This window comes from Desmodus rotundus, chromosome 8 (assembly GCF_022682495.2).
Source record: "Desmodus rotundus isolate HL8 chromosome 8, HLdesRot8A.1, whole genome shotgun sequence".
In the NCBI taxonomy this organism is placed as follows: Eukaryota; Metazoa; Chordata; class Mammalia; order Chiroptera; family Phyllostomidae; genus Desmodus; species Desmodus rotundus.
In genome coordinates this window covers 122,770,885-122,794,286 of record NC_071394.1, presented here as the reverse complement: position 1 = coordinate 122,794,286, position 23,402 = coordinate 122,770,885, and the positions used below count along the sequence as shown (strand labels likewise).

Genomic DNA, 23,402 nt, shown 5'->3' with positions numbered 1-23,402 from the left:
TTGCAATCCCACTGTGTACGATGAGGTAAAAATTGGAAACTTGTGCTGTTCTAAAGTTTTACAATAGCAAGACTGACAGCTTGGCTGCATAAAAACCTTCTTGGGAAACTGTGAGTTTGTTTTGACATCCTAGCTTCATGTCCTTTAATTTTTATATATATATTTTTGCTTTCCCTTCCTGCACCTTGACGAGCTTTCAAATGGATACACTTACATTTTTTAAAAGAATGTCTGAGGCACTTACAATTTCTAACCATTCTCAAAAAACATGGCGTTTTAGCATTCTTGAGGTGTTTTAAATGTTTCCAAAAAGCTTTGCTTTGGACATGATTGGGGGTTGGCGCATGGAGATGACGATTAATTTAAAACTCCTAAGAGCTCTTTCGGTGTACTGGAATTTTCAAGTGCGCCATTTAAGGTACTTGGTTTCTGCCTTTTAAGAAGATTTAAAACTATTGAACCTTTCTTAGTTTACAAGAGCTTAAGTGCACCACAGTGGGTTTTCTTGACGTTCGTTGCTGCAATAGTGGAATATAAGAGCAATTAATTAGAGTCAGAAATCAAGAATTCTCCAATTGGTGAATAAAAATGACAGAAGGCAGTGTGAGCTCACCTGAATCTTTCCAGGAAGCAAGATATGTATATATAAGTAGTGACTATGACTAAATGCTATTAATTTCCTGCCTATGTTGGAAAACACGAGATAATTTCTCAGGAGGCATTTGTCAACAACATAATTATGTTAAACCATTAGCATAATAAGCCTCGATTTCATAGAATCCCCATCAGCACGAGTGATGCTTCGTTGGGGAAAGCATTCACAGCCTAGGGTAGCCCATGTCTAACCTCTGGCTGCTGTTGTCCATTCACCTTTCCCCTCCTGGCCCTGGCCTCCTGTTCACCTGCAGCCCCAGGCCATGAAGGCACCCCCAGTGTACCCTGATAGCCAAGGTTCAGCAGGGAATCGCAACACGTGCCCTGACCCTAGCTTGGGTTAGGGCCTAGAGTTAGGGCCTCTAAACTTCCAAAGCAAAACCAAAGCCAAACAAAAACAATGATAATACATACTAAACCAAAACGGTGATGGAAAGAGACTTGACCTGGCTGGCGAACACACGATGCCATATACAGATGATGTGTTATAGAACTGCACACCTGAAACCTATGTGATTTTATTAACCAACGTCACCCCAATACATTCCATTAAAATAATAATAAATATATAAATAAAAATAAACACTTAAGGTCCTGGAGTGCTACTGAAGGGTCACCTGTTACTTTCCTGGGATTGTATGAGATATTTTAATCATAAATATTTCAAAGTAGTTTGTAAACAATGGTGAGGGATTCTTGGGAGAAAGAAGAGCTCATAGGAACCCTGTAGTGTTGATGTTTCCATCGGTTTCAAGTTGTTTCCAGTTAATGGTTCTAGAATCTCTCATCATCAGAGACTCCCAAAGACTGTGCAAACTTGAACTACTAAACTCAAAAGATCACTATTCACTAAGAAGAAAAAAAAAACCCACAGGAATAAAAACCAGATGCAAGAGCCTGGCTACTGGGAAACTCTAAACCTTTTGAGGGTCACCTTCCTTAGGTGCAATGCAGGGATGGAAACATCAAATGGCAATAATAAAAATAAACAAGAACTGCTGTTTACTGAGGGCTAATAACTTGCCAGATATTGCTTTGAGTATATTAACTCTTGGTCTTAACAATTACTTTGCATTGTTGGTGCCATATTATTCCCGTTTCTCAGATGAGGAAACTGAGGCACAAATAGGCTAACTAACTTGCCCAGGATCCTAACAGCATGCCAAAGCAGGAATGGAAACTGCTAATATCCTAATTACCTTACAATGTGGTTTTAAGAAATAACTCAGAGTATTAACTTTTTAAAAGCCTAACTTTTGTAAAATAGTTGCCCTGTGCATGTTCCTTGGTAACCATTTTCACATAAATGATTGGAGTTAAACCTACAATAGTCTACTGAGGGGGGTTAGACTAATATTCTGGTATCACCTACATTTTAGAGATGAGGACACTGGAGATTAGAGGGGTTAATAATTGGACTTAGGTGCATGGCTAGCAAGAGGCAGTATTGATATTTAAACTGCACATTCTGACCTCAGTCTATCCCAGTAGCTAACATCATCCTCATTAGTTAACTCAAAGTCAGAATGTTGACTGTACAGCTTGGGTAGAATTCAGAAAACGCCACAGGACTTAAACCCCTTCAGTACTAACTACCTGCTTTGGACAGCCTCCCGGTACTCCTGGTACTGGACGTGCTGTCACCCCTGGTCAGCACCGTGATGCCCCCAAAGCTCGCCGTCTTGGTCATGGCGGGCTTGAGATTGCGGTTGGAGCTGTCGGAGTCTGTGCTGCTCCAGGCCCGCTGGTGGTCGGGCCACTTGAGTTCATTCTCTGAGCTGCTCTGCCGACTCCCGGACGTCCTCCCCGAGCCATCTCTGTTCCCCCTGGAGCGGGGCCATCGGAAAAATGCACAGGGACAGTGTTACATTCCTTGAGCAGTGTGGACATCGAGTGGGACCATTCCTGGAAGAGTCGTCTACACGAGACCCTTCTTGTCAACCCTTTCCGTTAAACCTGTTGCCTCACAAATAGTGCACCGAATACCTCATTCATGTGCAGACAGGTAACACATCACATGTAACACTCGTGTCACAAAGGGAAGAAAACCAAACCTACAGATGTCACAGGATCCCTCTGCCAGTGAAGGAGAAACGACTAGAAAAACATGGTATCGAACATCATTGTAAACTTCTGCTGCGGACAGGAGGGAAGATAAATTCTCCTGACCTAAGTCAACAATAAATCAATATTTGGAAACACTTATGATCTTGAATGATCCTAAAAGCAACTTTCCCTGAAGAACAAGAGCGTTATCTGTTCCTTCAGCATGAAATAGCTGGACTAAGGGAAAATGCACACACTTCCAGAAAAGCCACTTATTAATTTATCATCTAATTTTATGAGCTATGTATCTGAACTCACGCAGGCTCTGACATGCAGCACAGAAATGACCAAAACTACCCTGTCGACCTCTGGGGAGAATTTTGCCCAGTGCGTTTCACCTTCACAGGCAGAGGAAAGAGCCTTGGAATCCTGTTGTTGTGATAGTAACAATGGTATAAACACTACACTGACATGAAACATCTCAAGAGGATCAATGGAAATAACAACAAAAAAAAAAGCGCTCCATAGGTGAAATAACACATTTGTTCAAAATTCAAATAGAAAGAGAGCAAATGTATTGGAAGAGAGTCAATAGTCAGAAGTGAAGTTTGAAGACTCCAGAGAACCTCTAAGTAGTGTCTTTCCTAGAGAAAATGGATGAAATTTGCATTTTCATTGGTTTTTTTAAAAGTAACTTAGTTAATATTTTCAAAGATTTTTCTGCACTTGGAAATAATGGATCCTTAAAATATTCTTAGATTCTCATGGATTATGAATAAGGAAAGGGGACATAAATCAAAGGCAACAGATGTAACCCCAATTTTCATATCACTACGCTCTGTGACAGACTCGATCTTGATCCAGATCTTTATTAGCTTTGCTAATAAATAGTCTTCTAAAGACAATAATGAGTTGTCGAGATGCTAGCAGTACGCATATCTGATTGAAACATGCACCAGCCAAATTGTAAAGAAGGTGCACAGAAAATCTCAGGTTTTACTTCAACTTTACTGACTGAACTTTTTCTTTTATAGCATGAAAATGGAACAAGGTAAAATGGACCCAAAGATAATAAAAATGAAATAGCTAACCTGCCATAGGAACTTTGTAGAGTGAGGGGAGGAAGTGGAGCACAAAACTCCCGAGACAAAAAGCACTCAGGGCCCTCCTGTCCTTTGTCAATGTTTTCTTACACACGCTCTGCTCTCGGGACCTCGGGATGGCTGGTTTTAGAAACAAGGACCATCTAAAAAAAGACTAGGTTTTGAGTAGGAGTATCAAATCCTCAGCAATGGCCAGGTAACTTTAGTTCTTAAGCTCCTTTGGAATTTAAAAAAGCCAGAGGAGGTGGCCTGGAAAAAAACTACTTTTTTTCTGCTGGAAAGAGGAGCAGTTTTTCCATTTCTGACGGTCTCTCTTTCAATCTCCAAGCTCAGCTTCATTCTTTCCCCATTCCATTCTGATGAATTTGACCCATCTTTGACAAAGCCTGCCTAAATGTTATTTAGCAGCGGTAAATGTACAAAGAATGTGACAATTATCTCAGCTGTAGCTAATTTGGAATGTTTATTATAGGAAAAGATTTGGGGTGGTTCTTACTTCAACATATGGGATGTGTCAGAAGGAAGCTTTCCATGTAGGGAGGATTACAACTAGTTCTGTTTCAATGGTCCCTCGCCCCATGAACTCTGTACCTCCCTGGGAGGGATCCAGACTTCCTCTAAATGGGAGTGTGGCTGGGCCTTTGTTTGTAAAGGAGGTGTCCACCGCTATTCCTAGGTGCTAGCTAGGGTGCTGCTTTTGCACCCTTCACTCTGGCAGAGCGGTGTCCAGAACACTGGATTGTTCCTCTAGACTTGGGTAGCACCCCCTGACCAAGGAGGCAATGTAAGATTTCTTCAACTACCTCTACTTCTGTTGCACCAGTTCAAATCATCATCTTACATCCAAATCTGTGCATGTTAAAGGAAAGAATTTCAGTTGCTGCTTTAGACACTTGCATTAATGAAATTCAAAACAATGCATATAATTCTAATTTATGATCTCTAAATATTTACACATTGAAACTGTGTTTTATAATGCTCTGTCTGCTGATTATTCTCCTTAACACTGGCAAGGGGAGGTCCAGAATTGAATTTCATATCTTTTTGAGTGTAGCCTCATAAAAGTCACTAAAAAAGAATCTGCCAGTGCCGTTCTGTGCCATCTAAGTCCAGTCCTGGTCCCCTACTACTGGAAACCAGGAAGGCAATGGTAATGAGATGTCTGGTCAACAAGAGGAGTCGGCCCTCTGTGTGTACCTAGAATTCGATCCTAGAGTTGTTATAAAGCAAATATTCTAAATTCTGTTTTTGTGCTGATTAACGTAACCGGTGACATTTATTTTCCTTTTTGTCTGAAGATGACATTGTTTTTTTAACCCAAGGTAGATAGGATGTACACTTTGAATTATTTTTACCATTGTGTGAACATGGTAGGCTTTGTGCTAAATCATCACCCCGAGTTTCTGTGCCTGGTGATTTTGGTAGGCCATGGTGTCCAGATTTAGGATGGCCAATCTCAGTAGATGGCAGCTCTGGCTAGGGACCAGATTTAAGGCTACGTGAAACTAACTGGCCAATAAGGGGCAAGAACCCACATTTTATCTATGTTGCTAAGCAAACCAGGTCATGGTATGTGAGTGTAGGAGTACCAGTAAATTCTAGTCCTTCTGTGGGCTTTCAAAGAAAAAATGTGTGAGTTTTTTTTTTAAATCTTCAAGTGTGAAAAGTATCTAATAATACAAAGGGAAGGCATTAGACTATGTAGTTCAACTTAGAAATAAGAGGGAAGTTAGAAAAAAAAAGATCCCGGGGTTTTTTGCTTCTAAAGACAATAATGAATTGTCTTTATTATTGTCTTTACCTTTACTCTAGCTTTTTAGAGTAAAGGTGAAGAATTGTCTTCACTCTAATTGTACTCTAATTTACTCTAATTCTAATGATGAGGTTCTAAGTTCAGATTTACTGCAAAAAAAAAAAAAATACCCTCTAAGTGCACAACCTATTTTTCTTGGTAATTTTTTTCTTCTTAGTAGGTATGAGTTTTCCATTTGTTTATTTGTTTATTTTGCCTGTCCTAAACAGACAGGAATCCCAATGTTCAGCAAAGCACTGAAATGTTAATATATGTATTAGGTATATATTTGTTTCATATTGAATGCTAGAGACACATTTGATAGAGTAGTCGGAACATGAGTATGAACACTCTGCTTTCATGGAGGTTCCGGCATAGTTTACAACATACAGATATATAATATTATTATATCAGGGTTAGTAAATTATAATAATTATATAATACAATTTAATATTATAGATTTATATATGTATGCCCCTCTATATACATCCATTACCGGTATCTCACAAAGATCTTGACTTAAATAGTTCATTATACTTGAAAGCAATCTCATATTTTCTTTTAGAAATAAAATCTGTGTTTAAAAATAGCATTTGAAATATTGTGATGGATAGTAGTAGCTAAAAATCAAGTACTCAAATAGAGTTATCATCGATTTATTTCCAGTGTTGGAAATGTATACCCAATTGCAACCTGTCAGAGAAATTGTAACTCTGTAAATCACCAATGTTGATTTGGGAATGTGAAATCAGTGTGCTTCTAAGGTTAGCCCTTGAGAAAAAGAAAGAAAGGAAGGAAAACAGAAAATCAGAGAAAGAACCCTAGCGGATTTTCCCCAAAGCTATGGTTTCCCAGTCTGGCACCTCACATCACCCAATAAGGCTTCAACACCAGCTCTGCGACAAGTTTTACAAAGAGATAACTGAACACATTGTATTCCAAGAACAGAGATATTTTACACTAATACACTTGAATTTAACATTAATTTTGCCACATAATCTGAAAACACAGTTTAAAAAAGTAAACCATACCAACCGAAAGAGCTGTCTTTTCTTATAGGTCTCATTGCATATGCTACTGTCTTCCAAGAGCCTACTGGAAATGAAAAACATGAGTTTTATGATGTAAAACCTAAGGGCAATAAGTGGATGTGTACTCCACTACAACACACCTGTCGTGCAGATCAACCCCATATGCTGTTTTATTTGCATGACTCTGAATTTTGCAATAATAAATGAGTGGCAGCATGATTTTTCCCTACCCCAGCGTTCAAACACTGATGCTGGATAAGGGAGAGAAGGAAACGACAAGGAAACAGAAGGAATGGAAGAGGAGAGGAGAAGAAATAAATCTGTATGATATAATAGATACTTAATTCAATGTATTAGTTGTGATTTTTTTCTTTGAGTAATATTAAAGTTATTCCTTATTTCTTGAACATAGTAAAATACTGACATTCCAAAGGCAGGCATCCAAGAAATATATTTATTTTTGTAAGGAATTCACTCAATAAAATTTTCACTTTATGGGAACATCAAGACTTGCTCTCATGCGTAATGCATATACGTGACCAGTTACTGTACTGATGAATACAATCTCATCTGAGTATAAGGGACAGGAGAACATCAGCAGTCTTTTGTGTAAAACCCAAGTAAATGAACAAAATCAGAGAGTAAAGTAGGGAAAAATGTTTGGCTGGAAGACTAGAGAAGAAGATTTCCTACTAAACTAAATTATAAATGGCCACTTAATCTTTTTGGTAAAGACCAAATTTTGGAAATGTTCAGAATTATCCCTAAGATGTTAAGGCTTGTGAATTTTTAACTTTACTGTAAAATAAGGAGCACCAGTCTGAATCTCCATTATTTTTTTAGCTTTTTAAAAATAGTTTTTCTTTTTTTTTCCTTTCTTACGGTATTTTTTCATTACCATTTAGTTCCTTTATATCCCCTCCCCTCCCCGCCCCCCCCACCCCTCACAGTCCCCACACAGTTGCCCATGTCCACGAGTCCTCTTTCCTTTTGAATGCTTCATGAAGACTTGTTTTCTAATTTTATCTCTTCTAAAACCAGTCTGTCCAATTGAGGGACTGACTCACTTGAAGCTTTGTAATTGCTAATATCAATGACGGCATTTTTTCCACCAGTCATTTCTAATGACCAGTTTAAACTTTCTCTAAGTACTGGAATTTAATCAAACAGCCTGCATTTTAATCAACTTATAGGGACCACCCATTAAGCTGACACCTGAAATAAAATTAACCACCACTTTTAAAAGGAATACCATATTTTCATTCCAAGTTGCCCATTAGTATAGCAAATGCAGAACTCCTAATTCACCTTGAAAATCTGCAATTAAATCAATGGGGCATTTTAATACCTCTATCAGTTTAGAACTATTAAGAAAAGGGTATATATTAAACTTGAAAAATGTCTGCTCTTATGCTCAAGGCTTTGTGTAAATTTTATAACTCATTCACTTCATAACAATCACCTCCTCCTACTAACTCCCAAGCCAGGTATACTGTTTAATCCAGACCAGTTTAGATAAGATTTCCAAGTTAGGTCTTTTATAAAGGCTGGTAGATTATTTAGAATGAGAAACTTCAAATAATATTATTCAAGTGATTGTTTGTATAGCTATATATAATTAGGGGCACACAAAGGGGTTAATAATAGCAAATATACAAGTACTTTTAGCAGCCTCTTCAATAAGCCAATGAAACTGCAAGTTCCTGTGTGGTCTCGACTTTTACACTTTTTAACGCCCGGTGAATGTGATAGGAATTACAACTGTTGGAAGAACCAGACGTAGAGACTCAAAATAGGGGAAACATTGAAACTCACGTTTGGAAGTAACTGAAAGGAGTTTTTCCCTCCATCAAATAAGCTTTAGATGTGCTAAATAACATACATATGGGCATATATAGGTGTGTACACATAAATATATGTATTCAGTCATACATATATTCAAGCATGCACTTGTATATGGAATATATATCTATGAGTGTACAGAACACACAGGACACACTCTGTTCCTCTAAAGACATGAAAAAGCAAATTGCATTTTACCTGGTTTCCACAAAAAGGCTTTCCTGGGAGCAAACTGACTGAAAAATAAAAGAAAGGCATTGCATCAGACGTTCGGGATACTGTTGAGGGATTCCCAAATCCTTGCCTGGTTTTAAAACTACTTTTCCCCTCCAAGGGGAAAAAAAATTAAGAGAAATATGTACCATTTTTTAGGACATATGGAAATAAAAAAGGAAAAAAAATAGGTTAGAGGTAGAATGGAAACCATTCTCATGCAGCAAACAGTACTTTTCCATCAGAACACCTCCAGGTTTCGAATAGATTTACCCTGTTCAGCATCAAGGTCGGGAGAAGAAACGTGTTGTGAACGAAACTGCTGGAGAAACGTGTGACCCTCGGATCCCCAGCTTGCAGTTTCCTCTGGGGCTGCAGAGATGCTGCCACCAAGAGCCTGAATGACAGGTTCAAATCAAGGCAGAGCGCGTGAACTTGGCCCACTCTGCCCGGGGATGGAAGAGTGCAATGTCACTATCCTGCAGTTATTATCTGGCAATATTAAACTCTCCCGAAATAAACAGATTGACGGCAAGAAGCTCAAAACTGAAGAGATGCCATCAATCACCATCCTAAGGCAGGGTGGGGGTGGGTGAGTGCAGAAGACAAATGAAAACAAAATGAAGCTAATTAAAAAAAAAAAAGTCACACGCCATGTAAGATTTCTTAGTTTTTCACAGAGAAAACCAAATGACTTTCTTCTCAGCTCCCATCCCCCAAGTATTCATTTCTTTAATTTCTTGTGTTTATACACAACACAGGGAAGATAAAATTTCATTACCATTCCATGAGGGAGAAGGGCAGATCAAATTAACTTTTAGCAAACCAAAAAACAGAAGTCCAAACAAAATATGGTGCCATGGTCCTATCATATAGCGACTGTGTTTAGGAATTAACGTAAAACCACTTTCGAAGTCCTGAGTTTCCAAACATAAATAGGCAAACCGTATTATAGCGTAGGTTTCCTAAGTGGTGAATAAGTGACCTGCTAAAGGAATAAACACAGACTTAACAGGTCCATTTTAAGATCAAATAAAACTAACAACATCATAATGACCTTTCAATATCAAATTCTTGAGTTTGAGGATGCCGTTAATGTAACCATTGCTCAGAAAGGGAAGCGGCATATTGGTTTCTCATGATTTGTTACTGCAGGAATCATTTCCTCCCACTAAGCCAAAGGGCTAGATCCGGGTGTCAAGTTTTCTTCTGTGGTCTGAGCACTTCTGTGCGTGGGTTGAACCTCTGCGCCTTTAACGTGCACCCTCAACACCAAGTGTGCTGAAACTTTATGTAACAAAAAAGCCAAAACTTTACTCAATTACCAAAAAAGCTTTTCAGAAAATCTCTCTTCTTTATTTGACATTTAATTCTGTAAAGGGAAACAAATACAAAAGATGTGCCACCCCATCATTCCTAAGAAGGTCAGCTTACAGTCCACGAAATATCTTACTGTCTTTATTTCCTTTAGCTTGGATTTGCTCCAGGGTTGAGTCAAGTCATGTGAAAGGAAACGAGATCGTCTCAGAGATACACTATGAAGTCAGTTCTTTGGTACCTCTCAGCTCTTGTCGTTGGAAAGAGGTCAGTTACTGTGAGAACGTTCTGGGTTTGGGAATGACTGACACTCCACCACTGCTCCGAAGGGGCTGATCAAAGGCATTCCGACTTCTTCACACTTGTGAATCTAATAGCATTTTGGGAAAAGTTAAGCGACCCAAACTCTTTGAACTAAAAAAAAAAAAAAAGCACCTACAGGTCAAAGATAACTTTCCCCAAAATGTATCTCAAGAGTGTTTTTCTGATTTTTGTGGAAAGGTCATAAAAAATCATCTCATCATCCCTCCACCACATTTTCATAAATAAGGGAAAAATGGTTATAGGATGTGATTCAGTAATGGATGATTATAAACTTTTAAAATAAGTAGTATTAATAACTTGCACATTTTAATAGCAGAGAAAGATAAAATTGTCACAGGAACTAATGCGGCATTCAAAGTTGTCACGCACTCTCAGATATAAAGGGCTCATTTTTATTTAAGAAGAAAACGATTTTGCCTAATAGGTTGCAGAATTGTCTCCCACGTCCCACCCCCAATCCAGGTGGCACCAGGCACCCTTATCTGTTCTCACTGAGGAGGAATCCCAGTACCAAAAGAAAAAAAAAAAACAAAACCCAGGATGAGTCCCTGTTTACACATAAACATCCTTCAGAAATTACCTTCCGGGCAAAACGTACCATCTTCACAAAAAGTGCTTTATCAACTTAACCTTCCTCAAACCAGCAACAGTGGCATAGGATTAATCACAAAACAAGCTGAAGGAAATAAAAGTTCTATTTCAAATATTTCTGATTACCAACATATATTTATTTATTCTTTGAGAACTAAAGTTTTGTGTGCTCTGACTTACAATAATTTAGTTCTCCAGTAATGAATAAGTTTGTCTGATCTCAAGATACCAAAATTCTCAAACTGAATTTGAAAATCGTTTCCTAGAAAACCCAAAGTAACTGGCATATTTGGGTTGTGTACCCCAAAGCACACACAAACACCTTAGCCATCAAGATGCATTTCATTTGTAAACTATCAAGAACACATCAAATATTAAAGTAAGTTTGAATTTTGCTAATGTGTAAATGCCAGGAAGTATTTCTCTATAAGTCTCTAATGTAACTTAAAGTAGAAAGAATGCTGCTTAAGTACACAAATATTTCAACCTGTTTGAGTACCACTTAATATTTAGCAAGGAATGCTGGCTTTATGACTTCATTTTAAATTATGAAAACACTAAATTAAAGACCAGCTAAGAAAAAGATCAGATGTGTGTAACAGTTTCCTCATGCTGGATTCTTTGCATTTGTTTTATAATTGACTTGGTAGAGTTGGATTATCTTGTGGACCTCAGCAGCCTGGGCTGTAGCAATGGTCACTTGGGAATCTGGAATTGCATAGATGGAGGTTTGCTAAAGGGTCCTGTCTCTGTTTAACTAATAAGGATGACCTGCTGCTACATGCATCCAAGAAAGTTCATATGGCTGTTACGCCCTTGAGTTTGTGTTAATAGAGGAGAACACACTAGTATCCAGCTTAACACGGGGTGACTCCAGCAATCCCCACCTCCTGGTTTTCACTTCCTGTGTAGTATGCCTCTCACCAGGGCTGGAGGGTATGCCCAACAGAATGCAACACAAGGGAAGGCATGTTGCTTCCAGGATTAGGCTAGGAAAGACCGTGTCTTCCATTTGGGGCTCTCTCTTTCTCTCTTGGATCACTTGCACGTGGGGAAGCTAGTTGCCACGTCTTAAAGATGCTCAGCAGCCTATGGAGAGGCCCACATACTAAAAACTCCGATCTCTGGGTGCATGCACCCATTGAAACTCCCCTGCCCTAACAGACCAGGTGATTAGTCATGTCAGAAACAAGCTTGGATTAGTAAAGCCAGAAATGTGGGCCACCAGACAGCCTATCAAAGGAGCGCACACCTCTGCCACCACAGAGAGAAGAGGCCATGGCCTTTTAGAGAAGGCTGTCAAATGCTTTCAGGGAATGGGCTGGCTGTGGCAACGTCTTGGCATTGACGCTTCCTCACCTTTAAGTCTGCTTTCACTTTTTAAGAAATGTGAACACATCATGTGGCCATAGAGCCTTTAAACAGCAACACCTGCCTCCAATCTTTACCCTGGTCCCTTCTTAGGAATCTTAAAAGGGACATGGGGAAGTCATGCGGACCCCTCTCCTGATAATGACCTCTCTGCAGACGTGGGGAGCCACAGCGGAGGAGAGCAGCCTGAGGGCCATCCTCCCCATAGGCAGGCATCAGTGATGTGACTTTCGGTCCCCTACCTGTGAGTGTCTAGCATCGTGGCACAACTTTGGGGAGAAAAAAAGCATAATGTCATTTGTGCATTATCTGGGTGATTAGCATTTGCTTTTGAATATAACAATTCGTTCATAAATTGTATGGCTTGCCAGAACCAGAGTTAAGAGGGGAAATGTGTGTATGCATGTGTGAGTGAGTGAGAGTGTGTGCATAAAAGAGAGAGAGAGGGAGAGAGAGAGAGAGAGGGAGAGAGAGAATACAAAACGAACTGGCCTTCAGCAAAGTTCCTCTCCATACAGGTCACCAGACAAGAACATGCTGCCTCCAGTCCACAGGGGGCACCCTTACGCTACCGTGACGAGGAGAGACCCTCCCATTACTTCGCCCTGGTATCCAGCAAACTCAGCTGAAGGCCTTCCATGTGTCAGGCTGCACCAGCAATAACTCTGACCACGATAAAAATCTAAGTAGCCCACACCTGCACAGAATCTTCTACAACTGTACCGAACCTCCTCCAACTATGGCTACCTCCATCTCCCTCTCTTGCACTCTCCTAATTTCAGAGGTCTGAGCCAGATTATTCAATCATCAACACTTAATTTTAACGTATCCAAGAAAGGCAGAGAGGATCTGCAAGAGATACCAGAAGCCTGTACACAGGTGAAGACAGTGCAGACGGTTGCTTCCTCTGCAGCTTCTAGTTAAAGGATCCAGCAGGCACTGGAGGATTGGGGACACTGCTTGGACTTGAAATCTCTGAGGACATCAGTCCTCCTCCATGCTGAGCAATGAAGCCTAGGTCCCTAGGCTGGCTCTGCAACGGCCTCCAGCAGCAAATCACGGCAAGAGGTCCAACGCCCCCCAACCTAGTAGATTCCAAGGTGTCGTGGGTCATAGTCTGTGCAAAGGAGCTCGCACCTCCACTTCTGCAGAGGGAAGGACCCAGCATTTTAGGAGGCTGCTGAAAATGATCTCATGAACTGGGACAGCTATGGCAATCACTTGCCTTTTTCATTTTCTTGCATTTAAGTCCAGCTTGTTTTTTACCTATTAATTTTTATATAATTTAATTGCATTTTACTTTGACCACAGTGGGTAAAAGGATAGAAAAGAAAAATCCCTACCACATCTTATTTGTGGGGATTTGAACAAAAACAAAAGAAGTTGTTTTATCATTAGTGTTTACAACACTAATTTGATCTGAAATCGAGGGGGAAATGAGTATTATTATTTAACGTTGAGATAATAAAAAGCTCCTACTTGCTAAGAATGCAGAAAATTCTGCGTGTGTGATTGGCAGACTCTTCTTTCTGTTTCGTAGTTCCACTGCATGACATTGATATGAAAAAGACAACCATGTACTATCTGCTGCCTAATGGGGACGTGAAGGCATTTCTTCAAACCTGGCAACCAACCTGCCTCTGTACGTAAGGTCTATTTCACTGACCAAAATTATATCTCCATTCCCACTCAGGTCACATCCTAGGAACACATGCAGACCCCTGGCTACCTTTCCATCGCTTCCCTGAACCGGGGCCTCTTCCAGAAACACCTCTAGTTTGCTGCAGTTCCACTTGTTCCCTGGCTCCAGCTCCCTTTGTCTCTGCCAGCTCACTGTCTGGGGAGTGAGGCTGCCTTACTGCTGATGGAAGGACCGCACTAAAGAGGCAATTAAAACAACTACTCACATCGTGTGCAAATATTCTCTCCCTCACTCTCTGATATTCCTCTTCTCTCTCTTCAATTGATTTACTTCGTCTGTCATCTCTAAATGGATGCATTCTGTTTTGCTGAACAGAAAAAAGAAATCAGGAGGGTTATCCAAGTTGAGCTGTTAGAAGTCTGCGGTTAAGCAACTGTCAGCTAAGGGTAATAAATGTTCACTTAAACAAATGGAGCATGGAAAGCCTCACTCCCTCTGGTCCCTGAGGAAGCCATGGTGGGGGGTATGTGTGTGCTGCATGTGCATGACAGGCCACACCAGGACACGATTGCCACTCCTGGTTGCCTCCTTGCTGGATGCAAGTAGCATGGGTGTTTCTGGAATGGAAGTACCTGGATGTGCCTCGGGTGTTCGGTCAGTTCAGCTACGTGATAGTTCACCAGGGAGGGACTCTGTCTCCTTTGCTAACCTGTGTGATTTGGATATCTCAGACGGAAGCAGGATGTTGGTTAAAAAAAAAAAAAAAAAGAAGTGATGGCTAGATCCAGGTGGTTAAGGGAAGAAATGGCTTAGAAAACTTGGGGACCGGAGAAACACAAAGCAATGGAGTCAAGAAGTGATGAGTAGAAAGGAAACTGTGGACACTATTGCTCTATATCCTAGTCTTCCTAGTCTTTTTAGTCACTGAGTGACACTGCACCTGGCATTTGAATTAAATTTGAAATGTGTTTGTTGATCAGGGTCAATATCAAGAAATGTAAGGTAACAATTCAAAGAACCCAGCATGAGGACTCCTTCATCCTTTCATCTGAACCTCGTCCTGTACCTCAACTACCCTCCCATATTCCTCCTGCCATTCCTCACCAAAGCTCTGCCCTAGCCACGTTCATCCATCCATTCAACAAACACCCACTAAGTACAGGATGCCGGCCCGTTTCAGAGTCAACGCGAGCCGTGGTGGAGCTCGGTGGTGGTGGGAGGAAATGAGATACAATGATGAACAGGTCTTTTTTTCTTTTAAGTGTGTCACAGATGCACATACTGCCTTTCAGTGACTCACTGAGAGGAATTAAAATAATAACTTGAGTGAGATGCTTATTATCTTGCCCTTAGGAATTTTAAAGCAAAGTCATTTTCAAAAAAAAAATCTATTTTGATTGTCAGAGACACAAAGTATAATGGCACTTTGTGACTTTCTACTGTTCTCATTCTCGTGCAAAACTTGTTTTCTTTGCCATTTACTCAGCTTTCTTCCTAATAGCCCTGGATCCCACACCCCCACATGGGGAAGAAATTCAGTAAAATACCTCTACCCTTATCGAGGTACCATGAGTCAGACTACTCTACAACAACACAATGTTTTATCACGAGCAAAACACACAGAAAGAGAGAGTTGTGCTACAGTTCATGCAAAACAAGCGGACAATTTACACGGACAATAAAACATGGCAAGGAGAAGGGTTGGGAGACTAAAACATGAACTTGATTCTTTCGTGTGAAGACTTATTATTGTAGGATAGTTGCAAAATCCACCTGTCCTCACCATAACAAGGTTTGTTCTTTACAGCTACACCAGGTGATCATCGGTCCATTTTGATAATCCAGCTCAATTTGTGCACAACTGAAGGACAAAGCTGTAAGGAGTGGAACGACTGCCATGTTACACAGACATCTGGAAATGCGACTGACAAAGCTTTTCCCAACAGCTCAGAGCCGGTGGCATCCCAACCCCCCAACTCATGCAGCAGGAACTGCGCCAAGCACCACCCATGCAGCCCAACACAGAGCCATTGCTAAAGCAACCAGGACATGGGGTTTTGGCTCCCCATTGAATGCCAAAGGGGGAGGCAAGGCGGGCAAGGAGGTTGGAGAGAGGACGGTGGTATCAGAGGCAGGGGAGAGTTGGGAGAGGGAGAAAGGGGCAACAGAGGAACGACAAGAACATCAGTCAGCCCACCTTCAAAAACAACGTCAGCCACTCTCAAACTTGAGAACCAACCTGGTTGTCTTCTTTATCAATACTAGAGTTATCTCGCTTCAAGATAAACCGCTTCTGGGATTCTTCACCTTTGTCATCTTTTAAATGTTCACAAAACCTTTGCTCTGGTCTGCCAGCAAAGTAAAACATATCAATAAAAAAGTTTTTTCCCCTGTTTAAAGTTACTTTTTTAGTGCTGTATTTCCCCCACAGTGGCATTCAACTATAAAGAAAAAGTTTACACGTGGTTTTGATACTGGAGTTGCTGGCAATACACAGGTAGGCGATAGGTCACCTCACAGGTGTTGTTAGAATACCTTTGGTTGGTTTGAATTCGGAGTCTTGTTTGCTGCATGCTGCTCACAATGGCTGAAGTTAAAAAGATATTTTAAAGGCCTGTATATATATAATGTATAGATGTTTATATAGTTGTCTGGACCTCCATTGCTCTGGAATTTAACCAAGTCCCCACCCATATTCTAGAACCAATATAAACGTTTAGAACTTGGGAGCAACACATTAATTCACCGACGTCCGGACACAAGGAGAGAACATCTCCCAGCATATCCTCCTTTTTAATAACCTTCTTAATCCACAGTGAGAGAGGATCATTTATACATTATTGCCATCTTTCTCCCAGGACAACTGCCCTGGAATCTGGCTCCGGGAGGCTCTGACATCCTTGACCACGTCTTGTAAATCAGCTCAGTAATTGGAGGAACTGGAAATGTTTAGTTTAAACAACTTAATGACTGATTAGCATGGGGAAAATGCTCCAAGCAGTTACACACTATTGATCAGTCAATTGATTTTTTTAGGTCCTTTTAATCATTTTGTACTATTACAGGAAAGGGCTCCACTTCCTTGTTAATTTCCCACAATCGCCCTGCACTTCAATTGCCCAGAGACTCATTGAATGACATGGGCTTCGGTTCACCCCCAGAGGAAGTGATAACTATTTGTCCTGGGCTTCAGAGCAGTCATTACTTATGACTGTCATTAAAGTGTCTCTGCCCTATCGGATGCGCTACTTCGGAGGCTCAGTGGGTTTTCCATCCCTACTGGGTTCATTATGCATTCAGTCATTGGGAAGTCACCCCACAGTATCTGTTGTTCAATATGGGTGACCAGTGATTAAGGGAATGTCATCGTTTCCTTATAGATCCAAAAATGAGTAAACAGCACTTCAAAAACAATGGATTAATTTCAGCAAATAATTCAAATATTGGTGGGACACATCCTTTCCTTAAATACATATACATATATTATAATAACAGTGATGAACAGACACTAACAGCAAACTGAAATAATACCAGTTACAGCTTGTAAAACTTTGTATGATATTTATAAAATGATACTATTATCTTATTCAAGCCTTAAAAATAAAACTTTGATGCAAGAGGAACACATACATTTTGCCTCTTTTATGGATAAATAAACATCCCTCAGTGGTCATTTTGGCTCCCAGTGTATAGATTTGCCCACTAAGCTACAGACGACAGCATGCTTACATCCTTGCAGACACATGGGTGTTTCTCTCTGCTGATGGAGCAGACAGAGGACCAGAGCTCCTCACACCTCACTGAGAAAACAAACGCCCTGCATTGCATCATCTTAAAGATCAATGGATATGTTTTCCACCAGGTGTAAGAAAAATATAACAAATGATCTGGAAGGGCAAATACGACATTTTAAAATCAGAACACTAAGGGGCAAAAGAAACTTGAACTTTACGGCAAAGAGGCCACTCACAGTGGAGAAATCCAACATCTTCTGGGCTGGCAAAGTCCCAGGACAGTTCAATTGCTTATTGTACTGTAAAGTCTTATGATATTCGCATGAACAGTTGAAGATCACTGTAAATGGTAACAATTCTCCTGGAACTTTTTGAGCATGTCAACATCGTTAATCAATACTTAGATATTACATTGTTTTTTTTTTTTTTACGTAGCCAGTGAAATTAGGATATGAACTTAAATCCAAATGGTGATTGTACCAATGCTAATTAAGTCTCTCCTAACATCCCCCAACTCTGTAGTCTCATCAACTCTAGTAAATGAGATGATTTTCTCACTGCTAAATTTACAGAGGCGTTTCTTGTATTTGTTGTTAACAGTCTATAACTGTCCTTTTAGAAATAAAATGGTATGAGAATTCACAAGCAGAAGGTGAGTTTGCTTTGAAATCAACTCTTCTCTAGGAAGGAGAGCATGCAGACTGAGATTTCAGGACACTAACCACAGCTGGAATGTAAGTGCCATTTTGGTAAAAACGTTCTTTTTTAAATACATAACCCTCAGTGCCTAGAACCGTGCCTGGCATATGGGAGGCATTTGGTGAAATAAATAAATGAGTCAATGTATGAATGAATAAAAATTTAGTACAGCGGTATGTAAATTAACGTAGTGAAAGGGAAGACCAAAGGGTCACTGAATAAGATATGCAGTCATACACTTTAAAATTATAAAATAAAACAGGAGAGAGTTTGATTAGTAGGAGCATGAGTTCAAATTTATAACATTAGGGAGATCTTTAAAAATCCAATCTATGTTTTGCTTTAAGCGGACCAAAAATAATCATGTTATTAAAGATTTTAAAATTTAGAGGTGGAAATAAGAATCTTACCTTTTCTTGTTTTGGGATTCCTCAGTTTAAAGTGTTATAACTATAAAAGAGTTATTCAAACATTATTTTGAAATTTCATTTGTGTTCCTTTTTACTGCTGGTTTATTTGTTTTTCACACCAGGACATATTTAGGTAAAAGCAAAGGGTAGTCAAAGGAGCTTGTGTTAATCAATAATGTAAATAATAGAGCAAGAATATTTCTTACTCTGACACAAACCATGCAAAGTGCATTCTCCATAACTGCTTTTCAAATATCTTGTTTAATTTTTTTTCAAGCAGTAGAACCTAATGGTCCAAATTATTAATCCTCTTCATGATTATTTCAAAAATATTTTCAGTGATTTTAAAGTAACCACTTGACATATGCCTAAAAGGAATAAACCCTGTAAGATTTCTCCAGGTTGGTTTTTGTAGAGCATTATCCATGACTCGAAAGCTGAAGAGCAATTTGCAGTTGAAACTCATGGAAACTGTACTATACAGCTCAAGTATTGTGTGTGAGTAAAAGAAAAATGACTGGTTATGCGCTATTATATTATACAATTTAAAAATCTTTCTTATCACTAATTGAACATCATAGCAGTATTATTTCTTAGCCATAAAATGAATGGAACCAAAGTAATATATTATGAACCTTTTTAAAAAATGAGAATAAATTACTTTTAATGTATCACTACAAGGCTATAACTAAGAAAAACTCCTCAAGGCTGCAAAATGTAGCTGTTCTTATTAAGTTAATGATAATCAGAATTTATGACTTATCTCGTGGCCGTGCATCATCACAGATGTCTAAATTTCTCACTTCCAGTGGATCTTAGTCCATGAGGTATTATTTCTAGCTCTCTCTATATCATCATCAAAAAGCCGAGAAAGTGGATTTAATATTTCTTCTTGATGAAAACAACAGCTTTCTCTTCTGAGGTAAAATAAGCTTTTCCCACAGTTCGTAGCACTGTGACATTCAGGGGCCGTGCGTGGTGAAGGGCACTGGTACCCTAGCCAAACCTTTCGAAAGTCAGAACTAACTCCGCCTTCTTCCCTAGTAGACGGCTATTGAATTGAGATGCAGTGCGGCTGAGCGAAGTACCGCGCAAGGCAATCAAACTCTCCTAGTCAATCAATTCCAATTTTAGGTAGATGTTTTTCTCGTTAAGTCTAAAATAGGTGAGCAATTTTTATAATTATTTTTTAAAACTTTTGGTTCTAGAAGTATTTTCAATGGGTTACTTTCTCTGCCAGTTTCTGGAGACCAAGTTGATTACTTCCAGAGCTTCATCCTCTGCTCCCTCCCCTCACCCACACACCAATGAAGAACTCGAGTCTACTAAATATGGAGGTATACAAAGTCTTTGAATTTCATACCGAATAGCTGAAAGATAGTAATCAGTGTGCATAAATAATATCTTAAAATATTTTACCCTGTGTGCAACAGGAAAGAAATATTTGGGCAGTATAAGACATCTATCAAAAATATTTAAAGCCAAACACATTAGAGGAATCTAAGCGGCATTGTTCCCTTAATGCTTTAAAGCTTTCAATGAAAGGATTTGCAACTGATGTTTTCTTTCCATTATTATTGTGTCATTTTAGACAATCTCAGTCTCTCTTAAGTGAGGCTATCCCTTATACATCCAATATAGTTAGTGCTATCAAGCTTCCTTTATTAGCATCTTTTAATCCTATCTTGACTGCATCCTGTATATATAAACAGAGACAAGCACACTAGAATAGGAAACGCCTTGACCCTTCTTTAATATAAAGCTATTGGTGAGCAGCCACAAAATTAAGCAGAATGCTCGAAGAGCCAAGGGTCTGTAAGACAGCTCTTAAACTGGTACCACGGCCCTGGCACAGTGGCTATGGGCATTTAAAAGCCTGGAGAAGTGTCAGTCCACCTTGGAAGAGTGATTCTATTTCTAAGAATGAAACCACAGGAATTAGTAATGGGTTAATAATACACAGTTCCATTGATGAAGACAGCAAAACAGTGGGAACCCATGGTGGACTGGTTAAGGAACTTAAAATAGCTGACATGTAATATGCAGCTCTATAAATTGAAATTCAATACTGTTTACTAACATAGAAAAATAATTTGTAAAAGAATAGATAACATGATCATATTTGTTGAGATTATATAATAATAATAATAATAATAATAATAATAATAATAATAATAATAGAAGTCTCTGGATGCTGGGATAACAGGCAAATTTTACTGCTAACCTTTAATATATCTCTGATTATTATAGTAAACATGTAGTATTTTATGACAACAAATTAATAAAAACTATTAGTTTAGAAAAATAAGAAACAAATTCAATAATTTAAAAGTGGTTGGTATCTAATCACTGGATTATGGACAATTAAAATACTCATATTCTGAATGGTTTCTAAATCTCCTTTCATGGTTTACATTATTTTATAATCAGCTAACATGAACATACAGCTGTTTTATTTTGTCAAACCAATTCTTAGTCTTTCTGCTGCACTGCTATTTTCAAAGATAGCAGGATTAATTATTGTCCCTGCTTCTGGTCTTGGCTTATCACATTAAGACTTTCTAATATATGTAATCAAATAAACAAACACAAAACCACCCTCTTTATTGCTATGTCTTTCTTGATCTATAAGCATAGAAACATGGATTTACTAATGATAATATAAGAATGGCTAAGAAATAGTGTCCAATCTAAATTATAATGATACAGAAAAAGATAAGAAGGTTAAGGAAAAAAGGAGAAAATATGTAATTTGATAAAGAGAAAGAAATCACATGTAATTAAGACCTGGAGTAATATAGTATCTGTTGGTGAGTTTGGCCGTTTCTGAACAGTGATGGACCCCGTAGGAGTGACAATACCAAAGAGACATACACACCAGATGGGTCTACTTTGCTTAATAACATGGCGTATTTCTTACAAGTTTGCCTATAAATGGAGAATTTCCACGAATGAATCATTTAAAAAGAAGAGGGCTAGGGCTGACACTTTGTTTTCTTTAAGCTCTCCATTCGTTCATTGCAATATTATATAAATGTTAAACGGTAGCAGCATTACGGATCCAATGACTCGAGGCTCCGCTCCCCACAAAACACCATGCATTTTGGCACATAACTCAACAACTTTACATAAAATGGACATCAACTAGCACACCAAATTTAGCGTAGCAACGGTTTAAATAATTAAACTAAGTTTTAAACAATTCACACATAAATGCTGATACGCAAGCCAAACACAACGTGGCTTTTCAAAACGCACGTTACTGTGTCTTTTCAGCTCTGTAGCTTATTAACTGTGGCTTCCTGCAAGGTACTTAACGTCCCTGTGACACAAGTGTTGTTTGTTTTGTTGTAAAAAATGGACAGTAACGGTACTTTCAAGGGCTTGGGAGGGTTACACGAGATGCAGGTAATGCACGTGCAGTATCAAGCCCGATGCCAGGCACTACTAGTAAAGCACCCAGTCAATGTCGCAAGCTGTCTCTACCACTTTCACATTTTTCTTAGTGGCCAGATCTAAAAGTACACCAATGGATACTAAACCAACATTTACTTGTCCATTAGTGTTAACCTTAACCAGGACAGATCCAATCTATAATATTCAAATAATGGTTCGATTCACCAGTTCCAAATAAGCAAGGAACAATTTCCTTAAAGTAACATGTTCTTTGAAAATTGTTGACTATAATTGTTGTTTCTTAGGAGTGAAGGCTTTTTGCTCATGTATATTATAATGGTGTACATAAAAGTATTGCATTTAAACTTACATGCAAATGTAATATTTTTACTTGCTGAGAAGGTCCAGAATTATCAATGCCCATTAATTGATAGTTAACAGATAATCTTTGTATGTATAAAGAAATGCTGTTTGTTTATATTTCCAGTTTGAAGGCCAGGAGGTTGGGAAGTAGAGATTAGGGCATCTGGGGCTATGATGCTCTGGGAGCGCTGTGGGGTCGATCCATAGAAAGGCTGAGCAGTTGGAAGGAGGCTGGTTGTGGGATAAAATATATTGGGCAGGTATCCCCTTCTCTTGGTAGATTCCAATTTACTGTTTGAAGATTTGTATCAATACTTAACAGTCTAGCATTTAAATAAACAACTAAGTGGAAACCAAGCACCTTTGATCAATAAACCAGAGCTGTTTTACCTACTTGATGCCTCAATTACCTCTTCTCTGAAGCCATAGCAACATGCCAACCACCTCTCCACTACCAGAAATCTTAAGGTGAGAAGGACACAAGCAGCCCAGCTATCCGTTGTGTACGACCGGGCTGTCACCTACAAGTAAGCCCTAAACCTTTTCTCAAGGTACAAGTGTGGAAATGACTGCCGACTTCCATGACATAGAAGCCACAGCACTCTCAGGAACTGAGGGGCACCCCGCTGCCCGCAGCAAGCCCAGTTGCAGGTGGAAGAACCCAGCCACAGTGGTCTTGCTCCCTGCTTTCTGAGAACTACTGTATGTTTACATTTAGGGCAATACCATATATACCATATGTGTGTGTGTGTGTATATACATGTATATATAACAATTCAATTTCAAAGTGGTTTGTATCTAATCACTGGATTATGGACAATTAAAATAGTCTTATATTCTGAATAGTTTCTAAATTTTCCTTCATGGCCTATAT

The 23,402-nt window shown here is 39.2% G+C and overlaps 1 protein-coding gene across 14 annotated transcripts in view; it reads right to left on the bottom strand.

The window, feature by feature from the left end:
* Positions 1-23,402, bottom strand: part of ARPP21 (cAMP regulated phosphoprotein 21) — a 147,427-nt gene that overhangs the window by 66,179 nt on the left and 57,846 nt on the right. For 6 of the 14 annotated variants that reach the window (XM_045200139.2, XM_045200138.2, XM_045200146.2 and 3 more), the window contains exons 10-14: positions 16,166-16,274; positions 14,192-14,293; positions 8,667-8,704; positions 6,631-6,690; positions 2,248-2,480 (exon numbers count right to left, since the gene is read on the bottom strand). The exons of 1 other annotated variant lie outside the window; for it this stretch is intronic. In XM_045200139.2, coding sequence (XP_045056074.2) covers positions 2,248-2,480; positions 6,631-6,690; positions 8,667-8,704; positions 14,192-14,293; positions 16,166-16,274 — 542 coding nt within the window. The remainder of the gene's footprint in view (positions 1-2,247; positions 2,481-6,630; positions 6,691-8,666; positions 8,705-14,191; positions 14,294-16,165; positions 16,275-23,402) is intronic. 7 more of the 14 variants (XM_024565845.3, XM_024565846.3, XM_045200141.2 and 4 more) reach the window with 6 other exon arrangements.